General features: G+C 35.8%; 2 protein-coding genes across 3 annotated transcripts in view; one reads left to right on the forward strand and one right to left on the reverse strand.

Moving 5' to 3' along the window:
* The window catches only part of PI4KA (phosphatidylinositol 4-kinase alpha), a 60,152-nt gene that overhangs the window by 17,171 nt on the left and 20,819 nt on the right, over positions 1-22,162 (forward strand). Inside the window, exons 19-29 of the mRNA XM_035340129.1 lie at positions 2,260-2,310; positions 15,114-15,222; positions 15,665-15,801; positions 16,415-16,548; positions 17,636-17,718; positions 17,986-18,056; positions 18,156-18,280; positions 18,724-18,805; positions 19,545-19,628; positions 20,047-20,136; positions 21,275-21,394. Of these exons, the coding sequence (XP_035196020.1) occupies positions 2,260-2,310; positions 15,114-15,222; positions 15,665-15,801; positions 16,415-16,548; positions 17,636-17,718; positions 17,986-18,056; positions 18,156-18,280; positions 18,724-18,805; positions 19,545-19,628; positions 20,047-20,136; positions 21,275-21,394 (1,086 nt within the window). The remainder of the gene's footprint in view (positions 1-2,259; positions 2,311-15,113; positions 15,223-15,664; positions 15,802-16,414; positions 16,549-17,635; positions 17,719-17,985; positions 18,057-18,155; positions 18,281-18,723; positions 18,806-19,544; positions 19,629-20,046; positions 20,137-21,274; positions 21,395-22,162) is intronic.
* On the reverse strand, positions 3,598-13,651 carry SERPIND1 (serpin family D member 1). 2 transcript variants are annotated; one of them, XM_035340138.1, is made up of 5 exons: positions 13,499-13,651; positions 10,659-11,546; positions 7,063-7,336; positions 5,991-6,135; positions 3,598-5,606 (listed from the first exon to the last, which is right to left on the reverse strand). In XM_035340138.1, the coding sequence occupies exons 2-5, from the start codon at positions 11,512-11,514 to the stop codon at positions 5,415-5,417; spliced, it is 1,467 nt and encodes a 488-aa protein (XP_035196029.1). In that variant the 5' UTR covers positions 11,515-11,546; positions 13,499-13,651; the 3' UTR covers positions 3,598-5,414. The 2 variants fall into 2 exon arrangements, with proteins under 2 accessions (XP_035196029.1, XP_035196030.1); XM_035340139.1 differs by having other exon boundaries at positions 10,659-11,530; positions 13,499-13,629.

Raw genomic sequence — 22,162 nt, forward strand, 5'->3', positions numbered from 1 at the left:
CTAGTTTTTATTCCTATTTCAGTGCAGTATCTGGAATTCTTGATATGCTTCTTCTATTTAAGAAGTATGTAACAATCTCAGCCTTTCCCACAGTACTTTCCTCTCTTCTTTGCTCTAAAATATGCTCATAAACATGCTGCTAACCTTGACTTCTGCAGTTGAGTTCTACCCTATCATTTGAAAAGCAAAATGTGTTTTCTTCCTACTCATCGAAAACGAGATCTTTCCTCCCTAGCATTTCAATACAGTAACTTCTTGGCATTCTATGCTGTTCCTTATCATAACTTTAAAAATCTCATGGTGTTTGATATGCTTTATTTATTTATTTATTTATTTTTATGAGATGTGCTTTAGAGAGCAGTTCTCTGCTACAATATTTGCTTTTGGTTAAGGCAGACAGGTAACATTTCCTTTTGAAATAGACACCTTGCCCTAGCAGTAAAAGGAATCTAAGATCTATGTGTTTGCTTTTTGTTTTTCCTCCTGCCTGTTGTGTGTATTGGTGCTCTCATCTGTAGCTCTTTGCAAGATGAGGAATGGTCTGTCTGTACATCCAGAACTCTAGTGATTCATGGGTTTTCAGGGAAGGGAAAATTACACATCATCATGTGGAATCAATGCTTTAGAAAGCTATGCAGGTTTTGATTGCCTTTCTTCTTTTGACTGTTATCTAGCAAGACAGTAGTTGAGCTTTACGATTAGTTTCTAAGATGTTAAATGGAGTTTTTTCAATAAAACACTTGAAAGTAAATGCCACTTGTCTGTGCAGTCTATTGCTGTATTACTCTGTATTTATTTGCATCCACTACTGGTATTTTTGAGAATATCGTACAGACAAAGTGTAAATTAAATTAATTGGTTTACTTGAGACCTGCTCCTGACTTATGCCACTAAAGGTGCAGTCTCTTCATTTTAATGGAACTTATTTATGGTCATTCATATCTGTGGGAATTCACAATGCACCTGTGAGTTGCATTGACCTGCATTGTAATTCCCCTTTTTTCCCTGTGAAGGTCAGGGAGGAGATGAATTCCACTTGAGTTTATTGATGCTTATACTTGAGTCTCAAAAACAAGCACAGTGGTACAAATGTTTTTTTTTTGTTGTTCAAATAATTCTTCCTTACATTTATATGGCTATTTATGGACTAGAGATTTCAAGTGTTAAAAGATAGTACTGACTTAAGTTGGAAATTATTATTTAAAGTGGTGTTAGTGTTATATACGTACTCCACTTAAGTATAATATTTGTTGATAAAATTTCACCAGTAACAAATTTGAAACACTTTTTTTGTGTTTTTCTTTTTGACCTCTTCCACCCTCCCTTTTGTGCATGCTACACTCTAATAGCATTAAGTTATTTCTTTATCCCTTTATGGAATGGGTGAACTCCTGGTGAATCCCTCAGAAATGAATGTTTGCTTTAAAGGTAGACTGCATTTGATCAGGGGTGCCAACTCTGCTTTTACAAAGCAACGAAGATATGTACAGAATTTGCTTTCCATGCAGTTTATATTGGAAAACATCTCTGCACAGCTCTCATAGATTCCTTTACTACAGATAAGCAAGCTGAAATGGTGAAATGGATTGTAAATATTGCACTACAATGATATTTTTAAATTAGGTTCCACCCTCCCCCTTTCCAGGGATATTGTTGTACTGCTATCTTTTTAAATTGCTATGGGAGACAAACTGCTGGTCTGCCTTAAGGCTGTCTGCATATGGAAGAATGTGACTGATTTAACCTGGATTTTGAGCTAGGAGGCAGTGTTTCTTTAGTTTGAAGATACTGCTAGCAGTTTTTACTAGAACACTATTTATTCAATGTAGAGTAAAAAGTTATGAAAGAAATTCTGAAGACTGGGTTACTTCATTTTCAAGAAGAAATGAAGTTGATAAGACACTGTACATGCTGTACTCCAAAACAAAAGCATTTTTTTCTTTGTTGGTTTTCAGTTTGCCCGTGTCCTCTGCCACTTTTATATGGAATTAAGTTGGCTTGCCAGCAATTAAAATGGCATTCCAGATACTTGTTTTAAACCAGATCTTTCAGCCATGTGGAGGTGGCTTTTGTGAGGGAAAGGATTTTCATTTTCCTATTGCTAGTAGTTAACATGTCTATTGAGTAGCCCAGGGATGGAAGCAATTGCATCCATTTGCAGAGACAGTAGGAATGTTTGATGCTTGAAATGTTACCTACTAAGTATTTTAGAACTGCTTTCGTAGATGTATTGATGATAACTTCCCTGTTCTTTTCCAGGCCTCCAGTAGTGCAGGGAATCTTGGTGTGCTTATTCCTGTCATTGCTGTGGTGAGTATCCAATGGTTGGTAGTTAGAAACATAATAATTTTTCTCACATGTATCAAATACGAGCGCTATTGCGGAGTCAAACGGTTTGATAAACAACTAGTGTAGAAGTAAGCATCCAAGATATAGTAGTATAGTAGTACTGTTAATCTTTCATTATTCACAGTTAAACTGTTGCTTGTCATGAATTCAGGAGATTCATGAACCAAATAATATCACAATGGATATTTCTTTGAATAATCTTTGGTGTGCAGTATATAACAAATGGAAAATACCTGAAGAAAAAGTGGCTTAAGAACAATTAAAAAACAAAAGTTAATAGAAACAGAGTTAAAAATCTTAGTTTGGCAGCACAGAGAATTCTGCTTCTTATAAAATGATTGAGAAAGGAAGAAGAAGAGGGAAAAGTATTGTGTATCTCCTGAAACTTGAACTGGCTATCATGCTAATGGCTTTTAAGGAAATGTACAAGGACACTGGCCATTCCATGGTCATTTGTTCTGATGTTTATCCGCTTTTGGACTTGGATGATGATTTCTTCTGGGGTCTAAACATTTTATTTATTTTTTAAATAAAATGTAACTACTAATCCAGTCAAAAATGGTGTGTGACCTTTATAGATTTCCCCTGCTGAAAACTTGATTATGTCCAAGCTGGGTTCCCAAGTCAGTAGGACTAGTCATCTAACTATTTCTACAGAACAATCATGTCTAGAAGACAAACTTACTGGAGGACAAAAACCATCAGATCACTTTGTCCCCTTCTGAAGCTATATTCTTCTGTGGCTTTTTTTTCTGCACAGCTAGTGGGACAAAAGGGGACAAAGTATTACATATTTGCAGTAAGCATGCCTATTTGTAACTTGATCATATTGCACATCCATTTACAAGAATAAAAAAATCATTAATTTCATACTCTGCTCTCATGAACCTCTTTACTGAAGCTTTTCAAAGAGAAGAGCCTTAAGTTAGCACTGAAGACTGCAGAACTGTTCCTTTCCTTCCCACGTCTTCCATCTGTTTCCAACATAAGCTCTTCTTGAATTCACCAACAATCATAGGGAACCAGGAATGTATTTATAAACATCTTGGCTTACTATTATTCAATAGCTGCCCAATTTTTGAATAAACTAGCTGGTCCTGTGTAGAGCGATACTCTAGTGGGTAGTATTTTTGAGGTGCAGTGAAGCTAGTGGTAATATCACTGATTAGAGTGCAAGATCATTCCTTGTGTATTTTTTTAAAAAATTAAAAAATGTTAGAGACATTAACGTAAAAGTTATGGAAGTAATTTTCTGTTTCAAATTTTTATTGATGATGTATTTGTTCTGAATAGTTGGTGATAACTATTTTTCTTAACTGATGTGACCTTTAAATAGTCATATAGTGCCAGAATCTGAAGCAAGAGTTAATGGTTACATTATGCTCGTTGAAGCAAATATTTGACTTTCTTGCACAATATATGAAGATCATGAGTTTCGAGCAGTACCTGATTTGCTTTTCTGCTTGACCTCTTTACCTTGAATAATTCTGGTTACCTGGGTCTCAAAAAAAAATCCATCTCATTTAATCTTTGAAATACTAATTAAATTGGCAACATGAAAATTTCATCATTTGAATATCCTGTTCTTTTTTAATTTAGATAAAACAAAATGGGTACATGAACGATAATGTTTTCTTTTGTGAAACTTCAGTACTGAAAATAATGTCGGCCATATGAACTTATGAGTAAGAACAGTATAAGCTAGGAATAGAGAAAAATCTGAACTTTTTATTTGATGTCAACTCTTCATCATTGTGTCATTTAATACCAATATTTCTTTGGCTATCATGTTAAAATGGCTCTGTGTATGGGACAAATAATTGTGGTAGATGCAAAATTACAAGTAGAAGCAAAATCAGTAAGTTGAATTTAACATTGAAAAATACCTTAAGAGAAGTCTTACTCCTTCAACTGTTGGTTGATAGCTTTTTGTATTTTTGCTAACATGAGACATTTATAATGCAAATATATTTAGAGCAATACAGTATTTGACACTGCAAATAAAAAAAATTCACTGGCTTGTGAGGCACATCTTTTAGAAGTTATGATGCAGTGGAAGATATAAGAGGTGAGTATGTTCATAGACTTTAATAACTCACATGTCAAGTCTAACTGTTCCTTGCACCACATTGGTAGGAATACACTACAGAATGCAGATAATTTTTTGCTTTTTCAGACGTGAAACAAGCTTGCGTACAGCATGCATATTGCTACCAGAATGAGTCAGAAAGTTTACAGTCTTAGTGTAAGCCTTGCAAGGATTTGTCCATTGAATGGTGTATGGAGAGTGCATTTGAATTCTTAACAAACATTGAAATTGCTGTAAATCACTTTGTAAAGAGGATTAGGTTTCCCTAGCTGCTTTCAATATATAAGGTATTCTAAGGTATTACCTGGTTGGCCTAACCCTGAAATTGCTTCTACTGATGAATGTTGGAGAACTGTATCAAAATCATTGAAGTTAGGCTGGGGAAAAGTAGTGGATCCATTAGTATTTCATTCTTCCAAGACATTTTTTTCTCCTCTTATTTGGTACATTGGTCCATAAAGCTTATGGTCTGTGGCAGTCTGCTGAATGTTAAATGATGCAAGCAAAAGCAAGAATGCAGGCCCCTACTCTAAATAGTGTTAGATTATATAAAATACCCAGGAGAGACAGGTTTCTAATGTCAGCTGGTTATTTAGGATTTCCCTATTCCTATTTATTATAAATAGGTGCCCTAGCACAAATTTAGAGCTGAACTTCATCAATCCAGTTAGTCTAAATATTTTATTGATTACATTTTATACAGTGAAGTAGAACACAAAGTATAAGTTACTTTGTGGTAATTTTTTAACACACTTGTATTTATATATGGCACTAACCACTGCAGACAAATCATCTACTTATTATGAGTCCATTCATGTGAAACTATTTCTAGGCACTTTATATATATATATATTTGTATACCAATGGCTTTTGTATTAACTAATATGACAAAGAAAATTGCCTTTTATGATACTGCTATATTAATGCATAATTATACAGCCTGTGTATGAAAGCATGTTGGAGGTCTTCTCTGCTTTTAAGACTTGGCAGGGTTGACAACTCTACCCATGAACAGGAGACAACTGGTACGATGTTCATAGATGAGAAACAAAAAGGGGCGATCGACAATAAAGCGAATCTGAGTAGAAAGAGGCATGAAACCGACGTTGGTTATTGCTCCTGCCTCTGTGCCTTCCTCGTTCACAGTTATTGTGCCTTGGTGATTGAACTGTGAAAAAAAAAATAAAGCAAGATCTATGCAGTATTCTCAAATGATGTCCTCACAGCCTTCCCCTTGCCCGCCAACCCATGTCCAGCATGTGCCTCCCTTGTGACGCTCCTGGTGGCAGCCCCCGCAGGCAGTAATCCTTTGGTTTTGAGTTCTAGGAAGGCCGACATTGCTAGTAATTTAGCATCTAATCAAACATATTCCTCTTTTTGTAAACAGACAATAAGGACATGCAGAAAAACCCACATCCCTCCAATATCCTTCAGCAAAGACTATAAAACAGTATTTTAGCTTATCAAACTGAATAACTTTTACTGCATTGCTTTGTTTTTGGATGATAAAGCTTAATCAGAAAGGAAATGAAAACAGGAGAGGAATAAATACCCTGTCAATGGTGACTTTCTCATCTGATATACCAGAGTAGTCGCCTTTTTCATTGAACAGTTCTTCTATTCCCATGGATGTCAGAAAACCAATCAAGTTGTAGCTCTTCTCCAGCTTAAATTTAGGCAGAACCACTTCTCTTGTTCTAATAAAAACAAAGATGAAAAAAAAATAATTAAGGAGATGCGTATCTGCATAACTCCTCTGCTTTACTTTTTTAAACACTTCAGCAAGCAGGACACAAATATACAGGAACTTGTACTGTACTTTTACTTTCAAAACTTGGGAATCATGAATTTTAAGCTGTGTTCTTTAATATTAATTCCTGTCCCCAAACTGTTGATTTGTCAATGCATAATTTAATTTATGACGCTTTACTTTAGTTGTGTGCATAGTGTATAGGGCTCTGAGCACTTCAGTACGTGTTTGGGTGTGCTTGTAATAAATATTGAACTGACAAATTTTCTGGAGTATTCAGGTGGGGATTTGTCACTTCAGTACAACAGAAATATGTGTTATGCAATTGGTCAACCTCAGAACAGCTCTTATCTTTTTCTCCAGACAGAGGAGAGACTACCATCCAGTCTGTCATATAGCCTGTCTTGGGCAAGATAATTTTTTACAGGAGAGAAATTGTAGTCCGCATAGTTGACTACTGAATGCGTGACTTCATGTAACTTGTTGAAATGGATACTGCTGAAGTGAGTGTAGGCTGCTTTCCTTATCGTCCAGATTATCCTCCATGAATAATCTGTTATTAAACTCTATTTCTTCATTTTATTTGTAAACTTTAAAGAAAACAAAGTTATTCCTGATAAATCTATAAAACTAAATACTTAGCAGCAAGAATGTCGGAGCTCCATTAGAATTTTTTACCACCACTGCCCTTGATTTCTGAACAGCCTTTTTTGAAGCTTGATTTTTTCTTAATTCAGTAAGTCCGTCTTTTTTTCTGGAAGCTCAGTGTTTTTAATCAAAATATCCTGTGTTATCTTCTATGCTATTTACCATTGCCAATATGATCAAGAAAGTATATTAAGACTTTAAACAAGGTGTAATTTTCAGCAGATACCTGTTTGTCATGCTTTTCTGCCATTTTTCCACCACTTGAGGGGTTATCTGCTTTTCTAGGGCTTTCATGCCAGAGAGCTTGTGAGGCAGTACAATCAGCATACTGATGTTACCCACAAACGGGAGCTGGATCACACCGCAATCTAGGTCAGGGTCTGCAGCAGCCAGGAAGTTCCCTTTAGTCTGCATCATAGGAACCTTTATTGTTTGCTTATCATTCAGTCGGAAACTTCTTTTGGTTGTCATTTCCACTGGAAACTTATTCTCCCATGTTCCTGTTAATACAGTGCAGAAGACAGATAAACAAAAAGCCCCAGGACATTATTTAGAAAAATATTCCCAGAATAACAACATATATTAAACTTCCTTTCATGTGAATTTGGATTTGCTGAAGGAGATTGTTAATTTTAATTAAGCCTGAATAAGAAGACAAGTTTTAAAGAAGCTTTCAAATTTCTGACTTTTTTTTTTTTTTTAACTTATTTGTCTTATTTGAATGTTCTGAATTACAAAAGAATGTAAACACAAACTGGAGATCCTAAACGGCTTCATGTGCGCTCCTTCTCCCTACAAGAAATCTAGAAATTGCAAAATAATTGACAGGGCTCGCACCTGGCAGAGCAACAGACACAGCTCTATGTTCTGAGAGATCTGATACTTGAAACCAGTACTGCAGTGGTCTGCTTCAAGCACGGTATTGGTACATCAGAGCTAGGTAATAGCCAGTTTCAGCCTTACGCTGAAGGCATTACTTTGACTTAACTTCATCTATGCTAATCAATGTACCATGTTAAGACCTCCTGATGAGTTTAGGTGCTGACTGCCTAACTCTGTGCTGATGTTTGATTTGATTTTAGCACGTTTGCATGTCATCTGGCAGGTTTATTCCCAAAGAATGTGATTCACCACGTTTTGCAGCTAAGAAAGCGTGATTCAAACCCTGATGATAAAGATGCGTGAAGATTCTTTGGGCATCCCCAGATATTTATTGTCTGTGAAAATTGAATGGGAGAAAAAAATACAACACTTTTTCAAAGCAAATTGCTATTGATTTTTTTCAGAACAGTATCTCTGGAACAACATCCCTCTTTCTTAATGGGCAAAGCTAGAATTTCATGGTGGAAATAAGGCTACTGGTATTTCCATTTAAACTCCAGACCATAGGTCACCGTTGGCAAGCAAACGCATGAGGAGTGTGGCTGTTACTATGTGGAGAGGCTACAGATTTAACTTTAATCTAACCTTCCAAAAAGTTGCAAATGATTCTGGGGCCTTTAATCTGACTTTTCTAAACTGACTGTGAAGTAACAAAATTAAAATAACAAAAAAATCCACAGAAATCCAACTTTCATTCTAATATTTTCTTGATGTGTCTGGTCTGTGAGAAGCAACAGAAGAAAATGCAGAGAAGCAAAAGAAGCCCATGCTTCTCTCTCAGAGAAGCAGTTTAGAACCTGATAAAATTTTTCAGTTATCAAAAGCTGCCATGGTCTATCATGGCTAAAATAACCAGCTTCTGCTTAATAGGAAGCTCATTCAAACCCTGGCAAACTGGAGAATAGGTCTCAGGTAGATGTGGAATGGATATCTGTGCAGGCTAAAACTTCCTTCTAACCAAGACTAAATACCTTCCGACGAATTCTTGATTGTATTTAGCGTAAAAGGACCCTAAGACTTAATGGTGTCTGCCAACTATACTGTTACTCAATATTTCTTGTGTTGAGCATCTCTCTGTACCTGAGAATACTCACAGGTTTCTTAGCTCTGAGGGCTAAACGCAGGTTCTCTGTAGTGACACAGTGTGACTGTTGTAAATGGAAAGATGTGGACAAAAATTAGGATGTCTTAAAGGAGTGGTAGGGACACTAAGAACACCAGGAGCAGAACCTGCTTTGGAAAAGTTGTTTGAGTTGAAGTGGAATTACCAGGAGATGTATGAATGGGAGGTACCGATATAGAATACATATTTTTTGGTTTTGAGGGTTAGAAATGATAGCCTTCAGCAGCAGACACTGAGGTAATTTGGAGTAACAGGACTTCATAAAGGAAAGAAAAACCCAGAAGTCTTTTTGGTCTTGATGACTTGAGAGTTTCAATTCTAAAGCTGTTTAACTTTGGGGGTGTTTTTTTTTTTTTTTTTTTTTTTTGAGATAGTGATTTCATTTTTGAGATAGTGATTTCATTTAATGATTTCAAAGTATGTATTCTAAAATAGGATGTATTTTAAATACAACCAAATCAGGAAAAAATAATGCATCTATTGCACATTGTGTAATGGTCAAATTGACAGTAAAGACATGTCTTTATTATGTCAAGGTATTATCACTGGAGATGTACTTAAGGATACAAATAAGTTGATTTTGGATGGCACTTCAAAATAGGGTATCATTGGATCTTGAGCTAATGACAGCTCCAGAACTTTTAATGAGAGAAGTAGCAGTGCTCAAGGAAGTAAGCCTTGCAAGTGAGTGAGAAAGGTAACGTTTTGGAAACTTGGAGGAACACTGTTGCAAAATCAAATGCTGACAATGCAGATTGCAAGAACGATCTCAAGCATCTGTTTCCTGGAAGCAGGGACATAAATAGGAAAAGGAACCTCCCTTTATAACTTATGGAAAGCAGTATGTTGTACTTCCTAACATTGCTATCCGATTTTGGTAATCTCTCTTTTCTTACTGACATATTATCTGATTTTGTTTTATACAGGCAGTAACAGATTTTGGTTTTGTCCTCAGTTCTTTCACTTGCACTTCCCACCTTGTGCTCATTTAATACTGTTTAAAAAATTGTTTAAACAAACAAACAAACTATCAACCTGAGGGAGATAACCAATGTTAAAAACCTCACTCCAGGCTACAAAATAAAATGTAAAGAGATTGAAAGTAAGAATTTTTAGTAACGGTATATATTTGTAGTGAAAGTATTTCAAGCCTGTTTAACTGTTCAGCCTATAGTGGAACATGTAGGAGCCTATAGCTGCAAGCTGCAGGCAGTCCATGCAGAATTACTGAAGTACTCCAAGTAGTGAATGCGGTTTTAGTTTTAGAAGAAAAATGTTTTGATTATTGTCTTCAGTCCCCTGGATTGACTTGTTGACAAGGATCACACGCTGATCATATAAAAATACATACTTTAAACTGAAATTCTATAGTCATTGCTGTGAATTGTAACTGAAATCAACCTTTACAATTTCAGTGAAGCCACTAACCTGAAGCAGGAATGAATCTGACCATTAACATGCACATAAAGTACTGCTTCACCATCTGAGACTCCTATGAAGTCCATGCTTTCTGAGGCTGTTACGCATGTGTATGTTATTTTTTAGTCTCAGTTTTAGACTATAAGCTTTAGGGCGTAATAAGTGTTTGTTGTCCCTGTACAATACCCACCAACTTCAGGGCATGACTAGAACATCAGTGTGCTATGGAAACATGCAAATTTTGGGTTAATAATAGAGATTCTTCTTAATGAGGAAATCAGTAGCCTATTTTGAACTGTAGAGTAGATTGAAGTTTAGTCCGGAGTTTCTATTAAAGTATACGCTGAAATGCAAAGTAAGAAAATCCACAGCTAAAAACTGAAATATCAGATACTTACCTTTAAAGTAAAGACAGTTAAGAATCATCATCAGTGTTGTAGGGTTTACGTTCACAAGAGCTTCCTTTATTAATCCTTTGGTCAGCTTCAGGATGCGTTCGTTGGTTTTAGTTATGAAGTTAGGATCTGAAAAATCAGCTGGTTGGGCATCAGCAAAGTAGTATGTTTTCATATTGTTTCTGAAATCATTCAGAATAGAAAAGTCCTTCTGAATATAAAGATCATTGACAGACCTCAGAGTATAACCAAAATTGCGCCTGAAGAGCCGATGAGTGAGTTTGCGGAAGAGATTATGAACAGTCATGAGCTCGTATTTGGTGCTTGCATTAATGAAGTCTTCAAAGCCAAGAACCGATAATACTTCCTGCTGAGTTTGACCCTTCAGACCCAGGGAAATCATAGCCATTGCAGTGGAAATACCAACAGGGGCCATGAGAATATTATCTGAAGAGTTGGCTTTGTCTGCCATACTCCGATAAAGGTTGAAGCCAAAGTTTGCATTAAGGATATTAAGGCGCTGGATTCTGGTTTTGCCTTGGAAAAGTTCAAGAATATTTCCTTGCTGAATTTCAGAAACAATGTACGGAGCAGCATCAATAATGTCACTGTAGTCATCTTCACCCAGTATCTTGTCAAGATCTAGATAGTCCTCTTCCTCCTCCTCTTCAGGAATCAAGTCATTAGTGATGGTGTTTTCTCTGTGGAACTCCAGTGGTAAGTTTGGCATATCATAGCTCACGTTTTCATTTGGATGTGCATCTTTGAGGCTTTCAAAATGCTCACTGAAGTCCTTGATTCCACAAAACGTGGAGGTTATGATGGCAACAAAAGCAAGCAAGTGAAACAGGAACTTCATTCTGGCAGGTCACAACCTGAAAGACAACAGAGCTGAGAGAGCATAGGGTAACTGAATTTTCGTTGTCTCTTCACTGACTTTAGGTCTACAATGAATTCTGTTAGAGCAGAAAGTCAGTAGTTACTTTATTCAGCAGCATTTTTTTTTAGTGGGACAGAGCATAATTAGATGGATAAATCAGTTTTACTGGTAATCATTTTGGTTTACATAATGCCTCCAGCCTGCCAAATGAATGGTTGAACTTCTCCCACAGAAGTAGTTATTGACATATTTCAGTGGTAACAAGCTCATTGCCTAAAATACATTGGACTCTTTATATATAAACCACTAACACTTAAAATGTTTACTAACTGTGTTACTAACGTGTGCTAAAAACACGGGGTGAAGATAAGCTGAAAGATTTGAGCTTGGCAGGAGGAGGGACTAGGCATCCACTGAAGGAGCATACCAGAAGGCTGAGATGTGTTGAAGAATTTGCAAAACAGACGTTGCATAGCTACAGGAAAAATGAGAGTTTTATGGGAGTATTTTTGGATGAGTGAAGCTGAAATTTGACGGAATAAAGGAGATTGGGGATGTAGCAACAAATCTGGGAAAAGGCATTTATTTGTACTAAATATTGTTAGTGGGGCTGTGCTGTGTGAAGTGTTAGGCATAGATGTACGTACTGGCATGCTCATCATCTTACTCAGGTGTTACTCCATGGTCACGTACACTTTCTGCAGCTGTGATATATGCATTTGTCTCTTTTGTTTGGGTTATCTTGATTCTGCTTTTTGTTTAGTTTCAGTTTACTTTTTGTGTAGCACTACAAAATATGTAGTGCTGTTTTCTTTATGAAGTGAAGTCTCTTAAGTTCCTATTTAGAACAGTTTCTCTAATCTTACTATTTTTCTGATCCTAGATTTCTAACTTCATTTATTTTAATTGAGAATATGTTCAAGCAGAACCTGTTTCTTCCAATGGGAAACTTGATCTCTTCTTCATCTATTATCAGACAGCTTTATTTTCTTTGTGATTTTATGATCAAAATCTAGTCTTAGATACATAAAATTTGAAGAGAATTCATAAGCCTTACTCATCTGTCACACACTAAGAAGAGGTGGGTCTGAGAGACTTCTCACCATAATACTGGCTTGCAATAGCTATAGTGATCTCAGATACGAAAAAGTGCAATTTCTTTCTGTGCCAGTGAAGACTAAAATAAAAATGTTTGATAACTATGTCAGCTGACACCATAAAATGGGTGTGTGAACACTACTCTTGATTTTTGATCGCACTTCAGAAAGTTGGTGACTGTATAAAGTCTGTCTCTTTTGATAGTAATTGTTCTGAGTTGTTTTTTAAAAGTATTATAATGTGGGGAAAAAACACTTGATAAGATAAAAACAAAAAATTATTAGTGTGTTGATAAAAATGTTTTGTGAATTAGCAAATAGTCCAAAGAGCTATTCTGTGGAAGTAAAATACACATCTGTAAATCACTGCTTGAGTCAAATATTTTCAAACATGTTGTAGGAGGGCTGAAGTAACTGAGCTAAAACTTTAATTTTCTAAACTCTCCCCTCAAGCTAATAAGCCTGGAATCTTAAAACAATTCAAGATGATTATCCCATATCAAAAACAAATTGTTTTACAATGATGAAGAATCACTGGAAGGTACATTTGAAAAGGTTTTACGTTGTGACTGAAGGTCTCGAGTCAATAGCACTTGATTCTTCATAAATTCATTATTTTTTTCCCCGCCCCCAGAAGTCAGGCCCTTTGGGCTGAGATTCTCTGTCCAGTAACCACTGGTAAATGTTTTCTGCTTTTGTCATGTAAGAGTTTGCTGTCTGTAGTTCCCAACGTAACATTCTAATCTTCACCAAAATTTAATTATCCTTCAGCTCCACAACGCAGGCAAAGCATTCCCCCACTCCGCAATATATATATATTTGGGTCAGATCTACCTGAAATAAGAGAAGATGTAAATGAAGCTTACCTTTAAGCCACTGTACGGAAAGGATGTGTTGAATAGCTCAAGTGAGGGGAATAGCAGGGTTTAAGTCTGAACTTTGACGCTAGTTTTTTTGTCTACCTCCCAAAGTAAACATTCTCTAAACCAAACACTGCTAAACTTACTTCGTCAGCCAAAATCCCTCCCTTGCCTAGTGATCTCTGCTGGATCGTTTGGTTTGTTGTTTGTTAAACTACTTTTATGGCTTTGCAGGTACTTGTTCACTTTTGAGGAAAATCTTTGAGCAAAAATTGGTGTGTATGTAAAGTTTCAAAGTCAAGCACACGCATAAACTTGGCTGTTTATGACTAGTACCAACCATACCGCTGGTGTTTTGTGCTGAGTTGGGGATATATTGCGATTTGTCACATCAACTGTATTTGAGGCTGCTGGGGTTGTGATGGTCAGGCTGCTTTAGTCAGTGTGCATATGTGCAGACATTTGCTGACAGCTCCACAGGGCTTATTCTCAAGTTAATTTTACCATTGTAAAGGATTTTTCAATAAACAAACTGCTTCATGATTTACAAATACGTCCCAAAGTGGATTTATGTAACATTTATTAAGTACTGTTGGTTTTCAGACCACAAGAGAATTATTATACAATTAGAGAAAATATCTTCAAGCTAGATTCAAATCTAACTTTTTTTTTTTTTAATAAAGTTTGCAGTAATAATATCTGGTCATACTGGATAAAGCTGACAGTTTAATGACCCTTTAAGTTTTTAAACACAGTCTGTGCTTGTAACAATTTCAGGGTAGCAGACTCTTAGATTTGTTTTAAAAATTTATCTGAAATTATGTATCATGTTGTTTGAGAGTATAAACTGTGCTCCAGCAGTAGCAGCTGTTTGTGAAAAAAGTATCAGAGGACTTTAAAAGATGTGTTGAAAATAATGCTCTTTTACTTGCTTGTTTAGATAGTAAATTCCCCAGGACTGATGTCATTATGTGCGTGGGTGCAAACAATGAAAGATCCCCAACTGGAGCCTCAATGTATTTCCACAAAGCCAATAAACAATAGCAACCAGAAGTATGTTTGACTAATACTTGTTTGGTTTTGAGTTCCTTTGTACTGAAGCAAAGCTGCATGGCATTGTCTTCAACACACAGTTTAAAGGACCACGGGATCCCTTTGCTGCAATTGATGTATAATAATATTACTTACTCTTTTCAGAAATTACTGTGTCAGTATGGTGGTATGTGTGTGAAACCAAGGAGGTTTACTTAGAGCATCTTGAATGTTAATATTTAAGCTATTCTAACAAAATCTACTTTTCTCCAGTATAACAATAGCAATGTAGTATTAGTTTCCAGAGGTGACAAAATATTATGTTTCTAAATCAGAGTAGATGAAGGTACATGAACTGATTCCTGTGCTGCCCAGGGAAGTCGTGGAGTCGCCATCCCTGGAGGTGTGTGAATGTGGCACTTAAAGATGTAGTTTACTGGTGGGCTTGGTAGTGTTACATGATGGTTGGGCTTCATGATCTTAGGAGTCTTTTCCAACCTAAATGATTCTGTGAGTCTATGATTCTACGTGGAATTGGGTTATTGTAACTGCCACTGATTCCTGATTTTGATATTTATTTATTTGTTAGCTCACTAGACGCTTACCACCCATCAAGGAGGCCAAGCCAAGGTTGCAGAAGCTGTTCCGTGACTTCTGGTTGTATTCAGTTCTCATGGGTTTTGCTGTGGAAGGATCAGGTAATGTAAATTTTAAGAGTATAACATTGCTGCTTGCATTTTAACTCTTGATGAGCAGAAGTACAACCGATCTGTTTTGCTATGAGATTCAGCACAATACAACTTATCCTTGGACTCTTTTTTTTCCTTAAGAAAAGATGGAACTTAGCCATGACTTAAGTATGAATTTTTATAGGCAAGTTCATGAAATGGAAGATGAGACTAGTGGTACAATGGAATAAAAAATAGAAACTTTTTATCCATTGAGAAGCTTCACTTAGAATTACCTGATAATGTGTGTTAGTTTTGGAACGTGAACCACTTGTGCTGAGTGTTTGTGCTTAAGTGCGTGAAAAACTGGGTCTAGGAAGTGGTACAAAGCTTGAAGATGCTGATTAACTTTGTGAATCTTAATATTGTTTTTCTACTCTGCCCCACTGTCCTCGTTATATTTGTGCTTCAGGTCTCTGGCCTGAGGAATGGTATGAAGGTGTATGTGAAATTGCCACCAAGTCTCCATTACTCACATTTCCAAGCAAAGAACCACTTCGATCTGTTCTTCAATATAACTCTGCCATGAAGAATGATACTGTGACTTCTGTAAGAATTAATTTCTTCTATTACCTTCTTCCGTAATGTCTGTCAGGTGTTACACAATGTACCAACAAAGAAATATTGCATATTTCATAGCACAATACTCTTTCAACCTTCCTCCTATAAGGGAAAAACAGCTCTTTTTACGCAACTCTTATGTTAGCAGTGTACATAAATGGCTTGGGTTTGGTTTTATTGTGTTTTAATACAAGCATTTAGGGTAATAGCTACATGTTTTTGATTAGCTGTGGAAACAAAATCTTTCTGGAGACAGAAGCCTTTTTAATAGTCAGTTTCATCTATTTTTTTTATCAGACAGACAAAACTTGAACTATGAAAAAGAAAAAGAATTTCCAAAATGTATTTCCTCATGGTATTACATGGAAACTAGTAGTTGCTTCAACAGGGAGCTTGATTCCAGTGTTTAATTCTGTTTCGATTCTGTATTTTAAGAATCCACCTTGCTAAGTTAGAGCAAGTTGCTCCTAGTCTGCATTCAGAGGGGGTCTAGCATATTGTTTGTGAACATTAAAAAGACTAATATCTGAAAGTAAATGTTTTCAGAACACAAACTAATATAGTCCTCCCACTTCAGATAACTGCATGTATTCATCTCTAGGCTGAATTAAATGAACTGCGGAGTACCATAATAAATCTCTTGGATCCTCCTCCAGAGGTGTCAGCATTGATCAATAAGTTGGACTTTGCCATGTCTACATACCTCCTTTCTGTTTACCGTCTGGAGTATATGAGGTACACACCTTTTTCCCTGTTTTTGTTGTTGTTGTTTCTTTAAGTTGTATGTGTTAAAGACAGAATTTCCAGGTGCTATGATAAACGAGGATCAGGATTTTGAGTCAAAATATGCCATTGAAGATTCTGAGATGGAGTATTCAACTGTACAGAAATGAGGATGGGTAAAAGGATGGAATAATATAGCAGGGCCCAAAAAATGGGAGCTCCTCTCTGTAGGATCTAATAAAGATGGGCAAAAGGGTTCTTGGGAGAATTGTCTTGCAAGTGTATATATCTTCTGTGCAGATTGAAGTCTTGTGCTTGCTCTTCAGAAGGATAAAATATCTGAAAGATAATCTCTTCTGTGAGATTAGTGTATTGTAGGAGCTGTGAAAAGGTTTATGTTTTTTTTTTCCCTCTCAGCAGTGTGTGTTAGGTTGTACTGTTCTAATTTATTGAATTCACATACTTTTTTTCTTTAGAAGTGTATTAATTACTGCTATGCAAAGAAGTATGTAGCTGAAAGCTAAGCTGAGGTGAAAGTCTAGCAGTAAGGAAAGTAGGTAGAAACTTCCCCCATCACATTTTTACTTTGTCAATAGCTAACTTGACAACAGTTTCCAGAAACATACCGGCTGTATTTTAGGAACAGTTTTTTAATAAGTGATATTTACATTGTGCAAATTCAATAGAAGCAAAGCCTACAGAAATGCCAAAGATTGTATGTGTATAAACATCACAATGTTTATGCCTTTGTGGTGATTGATCCAAAGCTTTTAGAAATGCCAAAGATTGTACTGTATTTATATGCTTGTGGTGATTGTATAAGTGATCTTCGTCAGATTTCTTGCTCCTGGGGTGTGAAAGTTACTCTCTCGGTGACAAACTGGTGTTTTTATCATCTGAGCCCAGTTAGCTGAATGTAGAAACATAGCAATATCACACTTAGTAGAACTTAAAATGAAGTGAATCGTTACTGGAAGTGTGGGGTTTGCAATGTGGGGTTAAAATACATAGATTTGTGTTGAAGGTGTTCTAATAAAAGGAAAAAAAAAAAAACACACCACCAACAAAAAAAACAACAGCAGAACTCTTCCTCTTCTAGGGTATTGCGTTCAACTGACCAAGATCGCTTCCAAGTCATGTTTTGCTATTTTGAAGATAAAGCAATTCAGAAAGACAAATCTGGTAAGTTCACTTATTTAGGTTATCTTGCAAGCTGAAATACTACAAAGTTATCTCCAGTCATGCAAGACTAGAACAAATCAGGCAACTAAATGATATAATGAGTCTCATTCATTAGAATGCTGTTGTCTTATTCTCGCCAAGAATGCTGTTTTCATTTTGAAACTGGTTGTTTCAATGCTGTCTTGGTAAACATAAAGAATTTGTAACTGTTAAGCATAAAGAAAACACAGTTCTTACGAAAACCTTTGGCTTCTCTCAATTCTTCAGGAATGATGCAGTGTGTGATAGCTGTTGCTGATAAGGTGTTTGAAGCTTTCCTGACAATGATGGCTGATAAAGTAGGTTACGTGACAACTAAAATTTAAAATTAATATACAAGTTCTCATTCAGTTTGTGAAAGTGTGCTTGGATTTATACTACTATAATATGTTTTTTAGCCTAAAACCAAGGAGAATGAAGAAGAGCTGGAGAGACATGCTCAGTTCTTACTGGTGAATTTTAACCACATTCACAAGAGGATCAGGAGGGTTGCAGACAAGTACTTATCTGGTCTGGTTGACAAGTAAGTATAGATTTCACTTTTCTTTTTTTTCACGTTGATTGCTTAGTGAATATTCATGCAATTGAGGAAAAGAGTCATGTGGATTTGGTGGCTGGTGCTTCTGAAACATGGTCTTGTAAAATGACATCCAACAGTATTTTTAATGCAGGCTCTGAAATCACTGCTTAAAATGTCTGTGTCCACATAGCATTCCCATGGATTGAGCAAAGGAAAGCACCCACTGGAGCTGACATTGCCTTTATTTAATGAAATAGCTCTACTTAGCTTGCTTTTTAGAGAGCTTTCAAATGTTTATTGAGCCAGTCTGTTGTGAGCCAAGGCAAGCTTTTTGATTTCTGTGCAGTATGAGATAGTTTTCTTTGAGCAGCTCCATTTCTTGATAAAATAATTCACTTCCTCAGTTCTCCATGGTTACTGTGTTTCTGAATCCTGTCTTGCTCTAGATTTCCTCACTTGCTGTGGAGTGGAACAGTGCTGAAGACTATGCTAGATATTCTGCAGACACTCTCACTGTCACTTAGTGCAGTAAGTGTCTTTTTTAGTGATGCTATTAAGAATATAAAGGGCATGTTTCCTTTTTTTTTCCCTTTCATAGAACTGATTTTTTTTGCTTTTTTTCTGCATTTGATATTTCCTTCTTTAGAGTTTTTCATTTGCTTTTGCTTTCATCATTCAGATTGTATCAATTTTAAGCAGTAAACTTCCATGACATAAAGAATAAATTTGCACTTCTGTTTTATAGGCAGTAAAATAGTGCTTGAAAGTTGTCAGATGTTCAGAAAATCAAATTTAGCGTTAAGAAAACATAGGATTACCCATTCTGAATTGTAACTAATGAATTCTTTTATTTTAAATAGAAAATTGATGATGATTGGTTTGTTTTTGTTTTTTGAATGATAATGGTTGTCAGATTATATTCTTTCCAGTCTGTGTATGTGCATCCATATCTCTTGGATTTAGCATATATTATTAATCTGTAATACTAGAAATATTACATATTAGTATTTTTGAAGGTGGAAATGCTTTATCAAGATTTATTTTCGTACTAAAGGTAGAGGAGAAGTCTTAGGATTTTTAGAATTACACAGAAAACTAAACTGGAATAAACCCCATCTCTTAGAATTATTCAGACTGACTTTGAAAGCAAATATGAACAAAATGTGTTAAATCATACATTTTATTCGGGGAGTGTGCTATCTGTATTGTTCATGTTCAGTGCTGATGAATTTTATTTTATTGAGAGTTGATAATTGTTTTTGTTTAGGACATTCACAAGGACCAACCATACTATGACATTCCTGATGCTCCATATAGAATAACTGTTCCTGACACACATGAAGCCAGAGAGGTAGGCAGTCCTGTCCTTCTTAATATATCGTATAGCAAATTAATGCCTGAATTTTATTCTTTTTTTTTTTTTTTGTCTCTGTAAGTAACTGTGGGCTACTCAAAATGGTCGTTTTCTAAAAAAAAAAAACAACCAAACAAAAAACCCAACTTAAAAAAAATGCTTACTTGTAGGTAAGGATTATTTAACACAATCTGACACTTGGCATCTATATTTTGAGTCATATTATTTCACTTGACTTGAAGTGTGATAGTTCTTTGCCTACCCAAATGAACTGTTCATTATTAGAGAAAATATTAACTGTATCATGTTGCTACATCCTGTCTTAATCCCTGTGCTGCTTATTACACCGTTAAAACCCATGCCTCCTGTTAAATATCCTGTATTTTACTGATGTATTGGTGCTTTGTTGTTTTAGAGTATTGTCAAGGATTTTGCTGCACGCTGTGGGATGATTCTGCAAGAAGCAATGAAGTGGGCTCCCTCTGTTACGAAATCTCATCTACAGGTGATGAGCCTGTTTCTGTGAAAGAATTTAATCCTTGTACATCTTCAAAATCAGAATTAAATTGTGTTGCTTTTTATTTTTTTTTAACTGTCCAAGCTTCATTTTTACTTTTTTTTTTTGTCACTCTAAGATTCCCTTTATATTATTGCCAGAGCAACATATTGTTGCTTTGATGTAGTCTAAATCTGAATATCTTTAATGACTGGTTTGTAAACAGTTGATCAGCCTGGACTTTATTCAGAAATCAGAATTTGGTATAATAGAAAGCTCTGCCTAGCAAAGTTTAATTATAGCTAGCTTAAAATACGAGGTGGACTGAAAAATGTAATTAGGTTGTAAAACTTGTTCCTTGTTTCCCTCTTGGGAGGATGTTTTTTTCCATCTATGCAGTTCATTTTTCAAATACAGAGAAATACTGTTATATATGAGACCACTGTGAACTACAGACTTTAATTAGAGCGTGAATGTAGAACATGCTCACATGTGGCAGAGTTCAGCAGAAACTGGTAAAAGGACTTAGCAAAGACGACAGAAGACTCTTTATGATGTTCCAATAAAATAAATACTATATGTACACAAGAAGTCTCACTACAATAAAATAGAGGTCTCTTTTTGTTAACCCTTTCAGTAGTTGAAGAAAGCATGTAATCCTATTTAGACCAGCATTCTGTATTCTTGAAGCTGATAACAGAGTTTCTGTGTAGGCTCAAGAACTATCATGGACACTGAAAATCTACTTGGTCTTTCCTAAAAACAAAATCCCAAGGGATTCTATCTTTATTTAAAATAATATTCTCATCTTCCATGGAGCCCAAAGCACATTTGTTTTTTAAGGTTCTTTTTGTGAAAAGTCTTTCTTCTTAGAGGACTTCGGCCTTAAAGCATTACCTTATTCACTTCAATCCCATTACAAAATGGAACAAGGCTTACTCTTTATGTATTTTGGATGGTGTTCAAAGTTTCTTACTGCCGGGGAGCAATGTCTAAAAGGGATGAATAGAGATGGTCTACTTGTTGTCAGAAGCATGTGTAATTAAGTTTTCTGGTAGTTTGTAATGTTGCAACACTTGCTTATGAGCTGCCTTGTTTTAAAAAACATAGTAATTTTCCAACAAATACATTTTTCTGTGTATATCAGGAATACCTAAACAAACATCAGAACTGGGTATCAGGTTTGTCCCAGCACACAGGACTGGCTATGGCTACAGAAAGTGTTCTGCACTTTGCTGGCTACAACAGACAGAACACCACTTTGGGCGTAAGTATTTGCTTGTGTAGCTGTCATGTTAATTTTATAACAAAATTAATTAACCAAATAATACAGATTTTCTAAACCATCTTTGTCGTACCGCTTGAAAATTACTCAGATACCTTACTTCTTTCCATCTCAAGTCAAAGGGTCTTCCAATCATGTTATTGTACTGTAAATTACTGAAAAGTAGGGCGGTAACAAGCAAGAAAGTAAAAACATATCTAATGTCTTTTAAGAATTGTTTAGAGATGATTTTTAGTGGTTTGAAGGTAGTATCTTTGTGTAAGGCTGAAACAAGCTGCTTTCTAGAATAGTAAGGTGAGCCACATCCATTTGCTCTAATTTTACATGGGTACACTCAAAATACACTTTTGCATTGCACATTTCACAGTTATATGCAGTTTGTTACATTTCCCCTTTTCTCATATGTGGTTGTAATTTCTGACTTCCTGAAGAAACATCCAGCAGAATATGTTGCACTGTCAGACAGCTTGTTTTCTAAAGAGACTGTGCTGCAAGAAACTTTAAAACTGGAAAGTAAATAAGAGAAACAACCTTCTCATTTTCCTAATGTGTTCACAGTACTTGTTTTGATTAGGGCCTTCCTGCATGCTAAGAGCTGTACTCAAAGAAATATGGCAGGGAAGTGACCAATCAAGTGACAAAAGCACTTTTAGAAAGCTGTCAGATTCTAGAATTTTACTACCTTTTTAATGCTCTTTTTGGTCTTTCAAAAGTGTGTGTATAAACCTTAAAAAATTTCAAACTGTATAC

Source organism: Oxyura jamaicensis, chromosome 15 (genome assembly GCF_011077185.1).
Source record: "Oxyura jamaicensis isolate SHBP4307 breed ruddy duck chromosome 15, BPBGC_Ojam_1.0, whole genome shotgun sequence".
Lineage (NCBI taxonomy): Eukaryota > Metazoa > Chordata > Aves > Anseriformes > Anatidae > Oxyura > Oxyura jamaicensis.

Coding starts and splice junctions, on each gene's coding strand:
- SERPIND1 (XM_035340138.1), bottom strand. CDS start 11,514: ATGAAGTTCCTGTTTCACTTGCTTGCTTTTGTTGCCATCATAACCTCC. Junction 7,337..10,658: donor TAACTGTCTTTACTTTAAAG/GTAAGTATCTGA, acceptor CTGTATTAACAG/GAACATGGGAGAATAAGTTT. Junction 6,136..7,062: donor CAGAAAAGCATGACAAACAG/GTATCTGCTGAA, acceptor TGTTTTTATTAG/AACAAGAGAAGTGGTTCTGC.